Here is a 12,844-nt window from a genome sequence, read left to right as displayed (position 1 = left end):
TTAGACTTATTAACATTAACCCACTAACTTTATAATTAAAGCAGGAATAGTCCAAAACGCCCCTTAAATTACTAACAGAAATCCGACCCAGCCTGGGATTTACACAGTCTGTGACGGGCCGTCGTGCCTGCGACGGTCCGTCCTGCTGCTCCGTCACAGAGTTCAGAGACTAGATTTTTACCAAGAGTCTGTGACGGTCCGTCGTGCCCACGACGGTCCGTCCTGCCATTCCGTTACGAAGTTCAGAGAGTCGATTTCAGTACCCAAATTTCAGAATTCTAAGTGTTTTGGAACGAGACCCCCTCGACGGTCCGTCGTGCCCATGACGGTCCGTCGTGGGTTCCGTCGACTCACACAGTTTTTCCATAAATAAAATCTGATGCTTAAAACGACTAAACAGGTCGTTACATAAACTGTGGAATAAATTAAATTTGAATTAAAACTAATAAAATAATCAAGTAACTCAATCGTAACAAATCAACCAATAAACTCCAAAATGAATTAACTTGTATTATACAAATATCAAAAATAAATTAGAAGAGAGAATTAAGCATGAATAGAAAATATAACTAATGAAAGACTAGACAACGATCTATATAGTGAATTAAATTTATATCAATAACGAATTAAACAAGTAATCTAATAGTAACAAATAATAAACAAAATGAATTAAATTTGCATTAAAAGTGTATACACCACATTAAAATTGGATTTAAAGAGAAAATTATAAATAAATGAAAAACGTAACCAATGAAAGACAAGATAATAATCTATAAACTAAATTAAACTTGTATTATTTATGAATAAAACATGTGTTATATGTGTCTTATAAATAATTTTTGTTTGTATCACTAAGAACATGAGTGATGTTTGCAATATATATTAAAAATGTACTTTTCATGATTTTAATACAATTATAAAAGATATCTAATTCAACTTTAATACAATTGAGATACAGTTTCTTAAACTTTACCTTTTTTCGAGTTTCAATCTTATATTTCTCCTAAAATCAATTACAAACTTAACTAAACTATCTTGAAATTGAGATATAAACTTCAAACTGCTTTTTCAATTATTTGTAGGATCAACCTATCCAAACTAGTCACGAGATCGTAAGATTCATAAAATGAATTTAAAATTTGAAGCTTTATAATGACTATTAATAGTGACATTTTGCTATTATAGTTTTAGAAATTTGAAAATTATGTTTGAAAACATAACAAATTTTTTATTTTTCTATTTCTCTTCTCTCTTCTCATTATATTTTTGGGTAAAAATAATGAAATAGGGACAAATACTAATTCAAGAATAATTATATAAATGAAAATTTTAAAAGAAGATTAAAAAAATAAGAGGAGGAAGAGAAAATAATAATAGAAAGAGACGATGAACAAGAAAAAAAAATGAGGAAGAGAAAAAGGACAGAAAAACAAGTGAAGCATTACAATTTTTTAATAAAAAAATATTATATCTAATTTTTAAAAAATTATTATCTAAATATTTTCTTAATATTATATATTTATTTGATTTACCCTATTAAAAATGCAATATAATCATCATAAGATTGAGGTGGTACATATTTGGGCCATTGAGTGGGAGTCCTTTGGGTGAGAGTGTGGACACGTTCACGAAATGCCCATCACTTAAAAAAAAAAAAGAATCAATCCAATCAACATTCAAAAAACATCATAACCCAAAAATGGCTAAAGGTTTTGGTGTGAAGTTACAGAATCTGCTGCCAAATTTGGCGGGCATTTATCCATTTTCAACCCCAGTTCAATGTTGTTCAAAGGCTCAAAATTCAAAAAGTGTTGGTAAGAGGAGAGCAATTCGGTGCAGAAATATTCATCGTAGACTTGTCTTGGGGATTGGGATATCGTTGTGGTCTCAGTTCATGAGTATGGCTGACAATATCGGTGCTAAATCCTTTGTGGCTTCTGCAAGACAGAAGGGTGCAATTGAACAGGTAAATTATGCATCAGAATTTGCTAAAAATGACAATGGAAGTTACTAGTGGAAGCATTCCATAATCAAATTTTCATTGCAATATTAATTAGGTGGTGATTACGCCTAAAGTATCAAAATAGAAAATGAGTGAATCACAATAACTTAATTCAGCGTTTTTTGTTTTTTTTTGGGATGTGTTGATAAGCTGAATATATAAGTCAAGTGTATATAGCAACAGATGAAATAACTCGAAGATGTTTGTTGTCTTTGGCATCAATTCTTGGAGAACTTATATTTTTCTTTCAATGAAGTGTGGTATGCAATAGATATGTCACGGTTATGCAGAAGAAGAGTAGAGATGTTCGGCAGATACTTATCCAAGAAAAACATGTACTCCCTTCGTTTAAAAAATTATTTCTCTGTTTCCATTTTAGTTTGTTTCAAAAAGAATGATCCTTTTCCTTTTTTTGGTAACACTTTAACTTTTAACTTTCCACGTGACATGTTTAAGACCGCAAGACTAAATGACATTTTGGTACATTTGACATAACTTTAGTTTATAACCACAAGATTAAAAAGTTCCTTTCTTATCTTAAACTCCGTTCCAAGTCAAACTAGGCCAATCTTTTTGAAACGGAGGGAGTATTTTATTCTCACTGGCTGATGTACATCATAATGTAGAATAGCATGAACTTTTTCTGCTTTTTGATGAGATTGTGGAGAGAGAGGTGTTAATAATTTTACAGATAGTGGCCAGCGATGTGAGTGCAAACTTAAAGATACAGTTTCTGATCCCAATAGAGACAATACATATTAGGTGGTTTTATTTCATCTACCTAAGCTTTGGTGGACAGAGTTGTTCAGTACCTAGTGCTAGTGATGGTAGGTATTCAATAAAATAGTCGAGTTGCAGGGAAACTTGCCCAAACACCACATCATAAAGTAGTTTTACCAGATATATCATTCTTGAAAGGGCATATTAAATTGTTCTCCACGTACATTTTAGAAGATTTAGAGATACTGGTCAAAGACATACCTACCTGAACTATCACGTTTTTGCGAGTTTCACACCCCAACTATTAGTATAGATGGTGATGGTTATGGTGATAGGTTAGATAGGAAAAGAATACAACGGATAATTGGGATGTGAAATTCGTGAATAAAGTGATAGTTCAGGTGTGTTATCAACCAATATGCCACCTAATAAGTAAGAAATTGAAGCACCCAAAAGTATTATCTAGTAGTCAATTAAGTGGATTAAGAACCATACGGTCTGAGATTCAAATCCCAAGAGATTATTGACAAAGAAAAAGAAGGCTTGGAAAGGGATCAAGCATATTGAGAAGGAGCTTTATAAAGTTGGTGAATAAAGGCCTATTCCAAGAGGTCTGAGAAAGATTGCTTACACAACCACTAATGATCTCTTCCCTTCTGTACAAGCCTGGTTGTTAGAGTTACATGGTACCTCTTCATGGTTGGAGGTAGCAGGTATCAACTGGAATTAGTCAAGGTGTAGACAAGCTGGCCCGAACACCATGGTTATCTGGAAAAAAAATAGAAGAAAAAAAAGTAAGAAACTAAGGCCAGTATTAGATTAGTAGAATAGAAATCAGCAATCTAAGTTCAATTTCACAGTCCAACTCGATCTCGTGGTTTCAAAACCGATCAACTGATACACCTTTGTCGAACATACATCTTAACACCAAAAGATTAATTCTGATCCATGACAAGTCTTACACGATTCGAGTGTTTATGCATTGCTTTTATTTTCTTTTCTTGAAGGTTTTGAAGAATGTTGAATGGCCAGAACAATTTCCTTTCAAGGATGAAGATTTCCAGCGGTTTGATGAGTATAATCTATTGAACTTTTGCTTCCTTTTGTCTGTATGTCTTTACTGTTCATATTTTATTAAGGGAAGAACACGCACGGTGAACACAGAAGTCTGAAATTGGTTGCTTGGCACCATTCATTTTATTACTTTTCATCTGGAAAAAACATTTGCAATACTAAAATAATTTCAGAAAAATTTGTCTAATTCCTAATGATGCATGATGCTGATCATTTTTCTGGTTTCAATTTATCTCTTACCAACTGTTTTGTGCTTTCACTAATTATGATGTTCTTTGATAGTCATGCCCTGTTGTCAAATATTGGTCAGGATTGATAAAATCAACTGTTAGGAAACAGAATTATGTTATAATTCCAGATTATCTATGTTCTTCAAAGCCATAGAACTGAGGCTGAGAATTGATTGGATTTCATCTTTGGATTGAGTTGATTTTCAGATCATCAGATACATTATTCTATGAAATGCCGCGTTTCGTGACACATATTGATGATCAAGCTATTGCTGCACTTACCAAGTATTACTCAGAGGTCTTGCCTTCCAGTAACACTCCAGGAGTAGTAGTACTTGATATGTGCAGCAGTTGGGTAAGGTTTCTCCTGCATGGAAATATCTCCTTTTCTTAACATGTTTACATGATCATAAACTGTTCTTTTTCCATATCTAGGTCAGTCATTACCCTGCTGGATTCAAGCAAGAAAGGATAGTTGGAATGGGTATGAATGAAGAAGAGCTTAAACGAAATGCAGTAAGATCTAAAAAGTGCCTTCAAGTCTTAACCTCTTATGCACTATTTTCTATTTTAATAAAACCCGTGTCGACCATTTGAGAATATCCTACCTCGTCCTTTTACGGGATGAGGAGGAACTCACTCTTATCTTCTTTAATTAACATGTCATGTCCATTTGAAACACCATATCCACACACACGCACAAAAAAAAAAGAGAGGGAGAGGAGACTTCCGACAACTACGTATCCCACAAGTGGAATCTGGGGGATTGAAAGAGGAGTTTCTTTCCCTTCAAATTGTTGTCCGCAGTAATTAAAAGTGGTGGCCACTTGGGTGTGGGAGATTTTTTTCCTTTGTCTGATCATGATCAAGAAGTGCACACTTGCTTGTTTGATGTCTCTCTGCAGGTTTTAACAGAGTATGTAGTTCAAGACTTGAACTATAATCCTAAGCTCCCATTTGGAGACAATACTTTTGATGTTATAACCAATGTGGTATGTACATCTTTTTCTAATTCATATCTGGCCATTGAACGAATGCTCATCTTTTCTGCATCCTATGTGGACAGGCTTACACATGCTTATTGATGCTGTTCATTGTACTTTAAAGTTATGTTCTTGCATCATTAGCTTTTCGGGGATTTCTTCTATATGAACTGGATGATCCATGTATGGTTTATTGGTTGATATTTAATGAAACAGCTCTTTGACTGGACTTCATTGAAATAGCCTTTTAAGTTGATGTTGAGGACTGTCTCTTCATTTATGGTTGAAATCCACAAGTTCAATTGCTTCTTTTATCTCGTAAGGCTGTGACTATGTCTGATACATCTATAAAATCAGTTGTGGTCTTAAGTAAGCTGCATAGGATCAGAAAGTAATTTGTGCCACGGTTAACAAGAAACTAGAAAGTATGACTTACCATTTAGTCCTTATTTGCTGACAATAATTTCTAATGTTTTGATTTTCTTTTACTCGATTCTCAATGATAGAAGAAACTTGAAGAATTCTTCTTTTGCGTGAAAAAATGGAAGTATTTAAATAAAACAGCAAAGCTTCTCTTTCTCCGAAATAAAAAAAAAACCAGCTTTTGATATCACTGTTGAAACTTGGAAACAACTCACTTTTGATTTTTAACCGGAAAACCTGTCAATTTGATTAACCATAGTATTTGTAGTAAAGGATTAAAGGCAAGTCAACTAAGGTCATCAAGTTCATTTACTTTAGACTGAAAGATCAAGGTGATGGATTAATAAAAGAATGTAATAACTAATATGCTACAAGGAAAAAGGGAATTCAAGTGAGGGGTGAATTTAGAGCCTTTCCCCAAGGAAAAACTAAGATAAGAATGTAAAAAGACTAGTGTATCGCTCTCCTAGATTTTCTATGCCTTCTATTCTTCTAAGAGTCCTCTTTTATAGGCCATAAAAGTTGAACCGTCGCGTCAATATGAAACGACTGCATACTCAGCTCTGAAAAGGCTACCTAGTAGCACGTGCCTACTCTCTGGCACTTCACCTGGAATGATTAGGGGAAGGTTGGCCCACAACTCGAGATTAATTGTTAATTCCACCCAAGAGTCATTACAAGGGTACCCAACTTAAGATGGCCTTCCCCGGGGAAAGGTCTTGCAAGAATTCCAGTCATGGGGCAACTTTATATGATCAGATGTCAACACCCCAGGTCGCACCGGGAACAGTCTCTCCCAATTTCCTTGGGTTGTACCAAGCATTTCTTCGGTCTTGATTTTACCACGTGTAACAGCCTGGTTTGTCAGATGTTAGTTTTCCCCCATACAGATAGCCCCCAAATTACAGATACTTAATGCAATGTATCCAGGAAGTGGAATTTTCTGTGTTGTCTTCGGGGCTGACGATGATTGATTTCTAGGGCATATAGTGGGGCGTTTGTTTCATTGCATCTCATACCTCTTTATCGCTTGGGTCATCACAGACATTGGATTTTAAAGCCATGCTGAATACCTTTTGACAAAGCATCCTGTGGTCGTTGCCTTGTTAAAAAGCTTACCAGAAAAAACTCCTCCGGGAAAAAAGACCTTATCCAAGGAAAAGAGTGCAACATACGCCTTTTGGCTTCCTCGAGAATTTGGCTACTATAGAATCAATGATCAACAGCCTGTCATTGTACGCTATCTTCCTAAGTCTTTTATTCTAATGTGCTTCCGGTTGTCTCATATCTTTTGGTGTCCTTGCTCATTCCTATATTAACAACTTCTTAGAAATGGTTAGCCAAAATTTAAAGGGGTTTTACTTGATCACGCGGGAGCATGTGATCCTGTCTAGTCAGTGAATGAAAGTGAGCCTCTTCACTGCTCATAAAGTGATATTTGTTTCCTAATAACTGATGGAGATTTCCCCGTGGACTTTTAGTCTGCCTATCAAAGTCTTGGTTGTTGATCTGGTGAGGCCCTACCCAGAGTTTTCCCGGATGCGTTTGAATTTGTGTCGGTCTTGGCAAACGGGAAAAAAACCTCTATTTGTTTGAGAGCGTTGGGGGTTAGTGCCCGACTTTTTTTCTAAAGGAGAATACTTTACCATAAGGGTCAACCGTCTCAAACCTATTCAAAACTAAATTCATAGAAGAGTAATATGGGGGAGGATCAGCTGAATCGCATGAGAGAATACTTAACCATAAAGATCACCCGCCTTTCATCCTTGTTTGGGTTTATGTTTTTGATTAACTTGTTGGCAAGAGTACTCCTGGATTAGAAGGATGATCCCTTGGCAGGTCGCAAAAGACTCATTTCATTCCATGGCCTTCTTCCTTGGGGTCGAGTTCTTGACTAAAATTCGAGTATGCGACATCAACCACGAATTATTCTTGGGAAATGACCATCTGGTACACAAGGACGAAAGATAGGGGGAAACCCATTTCTTCGTAAAGTAGATCCCTTTATTTTGTTTAGGTGCTGTTGAGGAGGACGTCTTGACTTCTTTTTTAGGCATAAGGTTTCTTGGGATCTCTTTACAATATGAGCCCAGAGGCTGTATCATTTGGCGGGAGCTTTCACGATTTGAGTATGTAGTCTGTATCATTTGGCGATTGAGTTCAACATCGGGGGTGGGAGCTTTCTCAATTTGAGTTCGGAGAATGCATCGTGCAAGTTAGGGGATGCCAACTCATTTAAGTCTAGGAACTTGTTAAGCAACTAAGACAGGTCAGAGGATCCAGGAAAAATGCATGACATTTATTTTATTTATAAAAGAGGGGCAAAAAGAGCCCTAAGCGATACATGGAGTGGGATGAACAACCCTAGTGATACATGGAGTAGGGCAAACGAGTCATACCTGCTGAACATCAGTTGATTAATTGTGGAGTCAGTCCTCAAAACCTAGGCGCGTGGGACGTGTATCCGAATGCCTGAGTCCTTCCACGATCCTTCTAGCTTCTAGTTTCAGTGGGTGTTCATGATGATATTCTTTCTGCTTCGTCTAGTCTGACACTGGTTGAAACATTTGTTGGGGCAGTCTCAGTCCATTGGCATAGTCACAGTATCATGTGCTTAGTTCCTTTCGTTCCTAGCTTCTGCAAAGTCACAGGGGGGAAGGTTTATTTGATCCCAGATCATGCTCTTGTGATTAATTGTTGCCTTCATCATAAGAACTACCGGTGTCTGAAATTACTGTGATGAATAACTGGTCTGCCTTAACATAGCTAGGAGGAATACCAGTGCGCACCTTCATCTCTTTCTCTTAGTTCCTTGACTTAAACTCTTTACCATCTTGACTCAGCATTTTCTGAGTACGAACAACTGTTGTTCCGTTGTTCCGTTGTTCCGGGTAGCTTGACATTTACTTCGTCTAAGAACCGGTCCTCTCCTTGATATCCTGGTGACCTGACAAGGACCTTCGTGAATCGGTCCTTGGTCAGGGTATTTGTCAACCTCGGTCTCCGTATTTGAGTACCTTAGTGACAACGTTTGAAAGGCTGGTGCATCATTCGTATGTCATAAAGCCGGTATTGGTTACCCTTTACTTCGACATATGCATCGTCACATCTGAGTAGAGTACAGTTAGACCAGGTAGTTGACACAGTTGTACTCTGTCCAAGTGACATGACTATTCCTGTCAGGGAGGTCCGAGAGGCTCTTGGCATTTGTCGTCTCCTACCGTCAACTTCTACCTAAGTGTTATCACTAATCCTTAGGGGTAAGGCCTCAGCTTGATCCCAGTGGATTGTTTTGCAAGAGGTTTCAAATATTTCCAACACTCCTCCCGGTTAGTTCAGGTAAGGGACAATGGAGATGAGGCTCTCCCTCAATACACAACCATGGGTACTTTCTAACTCTCCTTTGTCTTCAAAGTTACCGAGGTTAATTTCCTCATCTGGTTAGTTTTTAGGGAGAGAGCCAGGTTGATCTCTTGTTCTCTTTCTCCTTCTTGCTCTCTTTCTCATCCTCGTCCTTGAGGATGTTCTGGCCCTTACATGTCCGTAGATTCCATTGGTTTCAGAAAATTCATTGGCAAAGGGATATCTCGTTGAGAAAACAATCCATTGAAGTCTGTGGCATTATGTTCCAAATATGGTTGCATTTTTCAGTCGGTAGGCCTTGACCATTCAGAAAGGAGTTAAAAGAATAGATCGAAATAACACCACAGTTGTGGAGAAAGGTGGCCTTTCGCAGGGAATGGCCTTGACAATTTAGCCATAAGATGGCCTTCCGCAAAGAAAAGTTCTTTAGGAATCATCATTATCAAAAAAGAGTCATGTAGGAATCATGGTCACGGGAAAACTTTATATGATCAGATGTTGTCAACACCTCAGGTCACACCGGTCCCGGACCGTCCCAATTTCCCGGTAGTAACAAGTATTTCTTGTCTCGATTTTACCATGTTCTACACCCGGTTCGTTCATTTTCCAGATATGAGCTTTTCCCTCATACAATGATGACATTTTTCGAATTCAAAATGGGATCACATAGGCCAATGGTCTTTCTAGAAACATCCAGCTTCAAATCCATAGTAGTCCGTCAGGGACAAATTGCACTCATTTTCAGGGATTCACTCACTCAATTACATCCATCAATTTGCTTTATCTGTGTGTAATAGGTTATACAATTATAGAACAAGGACTAGTTCCTTTCTCCTCTACCAAACCATCTCCAAAATACCAGAGGCTGTAAAAGAAAAACAGAAAACAAGAACTTCTGTCAAAAGGCAAGGCAATATATTCACTGAAACAGAAGACATCCATAACTTCAATATTTAAGCATATTACTGTGTGTGAAACTTGACCATTAGTTCTTCTATCCAATTGAACTAGGATACTTGTCAATCACATTCTTCCTTAGATTTGATGGCTTTCATGGAGGTTTGAAACCGAAACCTTCCCTATGGTTCTTCCTTCAGCACAAAACCATCTAGGCTACGTGCATTGTTTGTTTAAGGAGTGTCACTTTCAATATAAAAACGTTATATCTGATTTTGTTTTTTAATTGTATATACCTATTTAGTACAGTTTTCTGAAGAAAAGTGTCACGTGACACCCCTTCCACCTTCCTAAATCCGCCCTTGCGGCTGCGATAAGTTATAGACAACCGTTAGGATGACTCAGCATCACGTCATGTACTTCAAATCTTAAGTTTGCATCACTCTCATAAATGTATCATTGCTTGCAAGTTAGTTCTGGCAAATTTTTTTTAAAGCAAATGAACTTTGATTCTCTTTGCAGGTTAGTGTAGATTATTTAACAAAGCCTCTTGATGTTTTCAAAGAAATGTCGCGTGTACTGAAACATGGTGGACTTGCAATTATGAGGTAAATAATGACACTATAAGTGTAAATTTTTATTATCTCAGACTAATACAAATCCATAAAGTCTTTTGGCTTGGTTCCAGCAACCTTTTTCTTCTTATATATATGTCTAAACTTTGATAAGTAGCTTCCAGTGTTAATTTTAAATTATAAGGCTTGAAAACAATGTTTCTTCTTGGACTCTGCCTGTATACCAGTTTCTCGAACCGCTGCTTTTGGACGAAGGCTATCTCGATATGGACATCAACTGGAGATGCTGATCATGTTATGATAGTTGGGTCTTATTTCCATTATGCTGGTGGATTTGAACCTCCAAAGGTAACTTGTAGGTTCTCGAGCATTTTGTCATCTTCAACAAATTCGATTTCTCTTCAATCAATATGCTAGACTTATTTGGTTGTCAGCATAAATTGTACTCCATTGAAGTAGTAGAGTTTTGTCTTTCAGAAAACTCAAGTTCTTTTGACCTTGCTTGTGTATAGGCTGTGGATATATCTCCTAATCCTGGACGCTCAGACCCCATGTATATAGTCTATTCCAGGAAGATAGCGACAGCCTGAAATTCAACGCTCGTTCAGCTATAGAGTTTCTTGTGCCATTGATCACATCATTATGTATAATGAAGAGTAAGTGAACGGGATCGATAACATTTTCCTTCCTAAAATGTGATCACCATCCCGTTTTAACTTATCATAACTTGATGGAGTTGTGTATATTTTAAGTTGACGACAAGTTTTGAGGAAAGAAACAAGTCCAGCATCACACATCACCTAATTCAAGATGCCATCTAGTTTTAACAATTATAACTTCATTAAGGGTGTGTTTTGAATGAGAGAAATATTTTTCAATTTTTTTATGTTTGGTTAGTTAAAACATTTTTCAAATCAACTCATTTTCTCAAATTTAAAGAGAATTACTTCTCTACAAAATTTAAGGGAAATATTTTGAAAACTCTCTTCCAACTTCATATTATAATTTCTTTTTTGTTGAAAAAATAAATCTGAAGTTTATTTTTAAAATAGGGATGAAGGCCTGAAAATTACCCCAACTTTGATTGAATTTGTTGTTGTGATACTAAACTTTCATGAGTACCTGTTACCTCTCTAGACTGTTTAATATGATATTTTTAACATATGTATTTGCCCACATGGACATAAAAATAATGGAAAATTATTAATAGTAAATGTGTCAACCTGAACACATATATACCTTTAAAATACACTATTAAATAGCTCCAGACGAGAATAGGTCCTCATCAAAGTTTAGTATCGCAACAGGGAATTCGATCAAAGTTAGGATATTTTTTAGATTCTTATTTTCAATGTTAATTTTAACATAAACACACATCGAAAAAAATTATAGTTTGTTTTTAGATTCAAATTTTTTATTTTTTCACCCCATACCACTCCTACCCGTGACCCTCTACCTCTCTCCAAAAAAAATTAAATTTGTTTTAAAAAAATATATTTAATTTCAATAATTCTTTTCTACTCTCTAGTAAAAATAAAAGATATTTTCTCAAAAATATTTGCTACGCACAAATCATACATGAGAAAATAAATTAAAAATCTACTTATTTTCTAGAAAAATATTTTTTCTGGAAAACATTTTCCTTCGTACCAAACACACCATGAATGTCTTAAATAGTCATGGTTAGGAGTGGCAAACGAATGAGTTGATAAAAAATGAGTTAAATAAAAATGCTAATTGAACTAATTGCCATTTTTATTTTTTCACCCCACACCAAATATGACAATATTTTTTAATTTTATTTTGAAAGTCACACACCATTATTCTTAGACACGCTTAATAAAAAATTTTAACTCCGTCATTGCTTGAGCCTACATATTTCTAGAGGCAAATAATTGTAAAGAGTGGTAGGAAGTCATAGCCATTGATATAGATGTTATGCTTGTTAGGATTGTATCAAAAATTAATGGTAAATAGAAAGAAGATGAAAAGAGAGGAACTTGAAAAGTTGAGAATTTAAAAAGTCCTCTTATGCTTTAGTGAAAAGGCATGTCCCTCATCGGTGATAAAAAGAAAAATAGGAGAGATTAATTATAAAAACACTGATATTAATTGTTAAAAGGGTTGGAAAGAGGTACACCCCTCGCGTCGTCATCGCTCGGCTTCAGCTTTGGCTTTGAAAAATGATCCATCGAGAGATTATTTTTTGGACAAAGTTTGTCTTAATTATTTAATTAATTAATTAAATTAAATTAAATGACCAAAACGTTTTTAATTAATTAGTTGATAACAGAAACGTTTTCAATTATTTAGTTGAGATTAATCGAAATTTAGTTGATTAACCCGACCCGACTCGGATCAGCGCGATCCATTTTATTTAAATCTTTCCCCTTTTTATTTGAATTTCCCACCGTTTGAAAATGCTGAAAGGTTGCAACTTTCAGGAACAGCCAGAACCATTTGAAAGGTTGCAAACTTTCATTAATGGTCTTGTGGATTCGGAAAGGGTTGCAACCTTTTAGAACATGTTTCTCTTGCCTATAAATACCATTTATTCTTCAGAATTTTTCCTTACAA

The 12,844-nt window shown here is 35.9% G+C and overlaps 1 protein-coding gene across 1 annotated transcript; it reads left to right on the top strand.

Annotated features, from left to right (window-relative positions):
- The first annotated feature begins 1,581 nt into the window (after positions 1-1,581).
- Positions 1,582-11,145, top strand: LOC107025967. The gene is made up of 8 exons (XM_015226784.2): positions 1,582-1,966; positions 3,730-3,797; positions 4,234-4,381; positions 4,462-4,542; positions 4,932-5,018; positions 10,215-10,300; positions 10,495-10,615; positions 10,780-11,145. Exons 1-8 carry the CDS (start codon positions 1,700-1,702, stop codon positions 10,855-10,857), a joined length of 936 nt encoding a protein of 311 aa, XP_015082270.1. The 5' UTR covers positions 1,582-1,699; the 3' UTR covers positions 10,858-11,145.
- Positions 11,146-12,844: the final 1,699 nt, after the last annotated feature.

This window comes from Solanum pennellii, chromosome 7, assembly GCF_001406875.1.
Source record: "Solanum pennellii chromosome 7, SPENNV200".
NCBI lineage: Eukaryota > Viridiplantae > Streptophyta > Magnoliopsida > Solanales > Solanaceae > Solanum > Solanum pennellii.
The sequence above is the reverse complement of the archived record's forward strand: the minus strand, read 5'-3'. Positions and strand labels throughout refer to the sequence as shown.

Bases quoted from the DNA above. Each gene is read 5' to 3' on its own strand.
- LOC107025967 (XM_015226784.2), top strand. From the start codon at position 1,700: ATGGCTAAAGGTTTTGGTGTGAAGTTACAGAATCTGCTGCCAAATTTG. The intron at 3,798-4,233 runs GTATAATCTATT...GTTGATTTTCAG, and splicing joins GATTTCCAGCGGTTTGATGA to ATCATCAGATACATTATTCT. The intron at 4,382-4,461 runs GTAAGGTTTCTC...TTCCATATCTAG, and splicing joins TTGATATGTGCAGCAGTTGG to GTCAGTCATTACCCTGCTGG.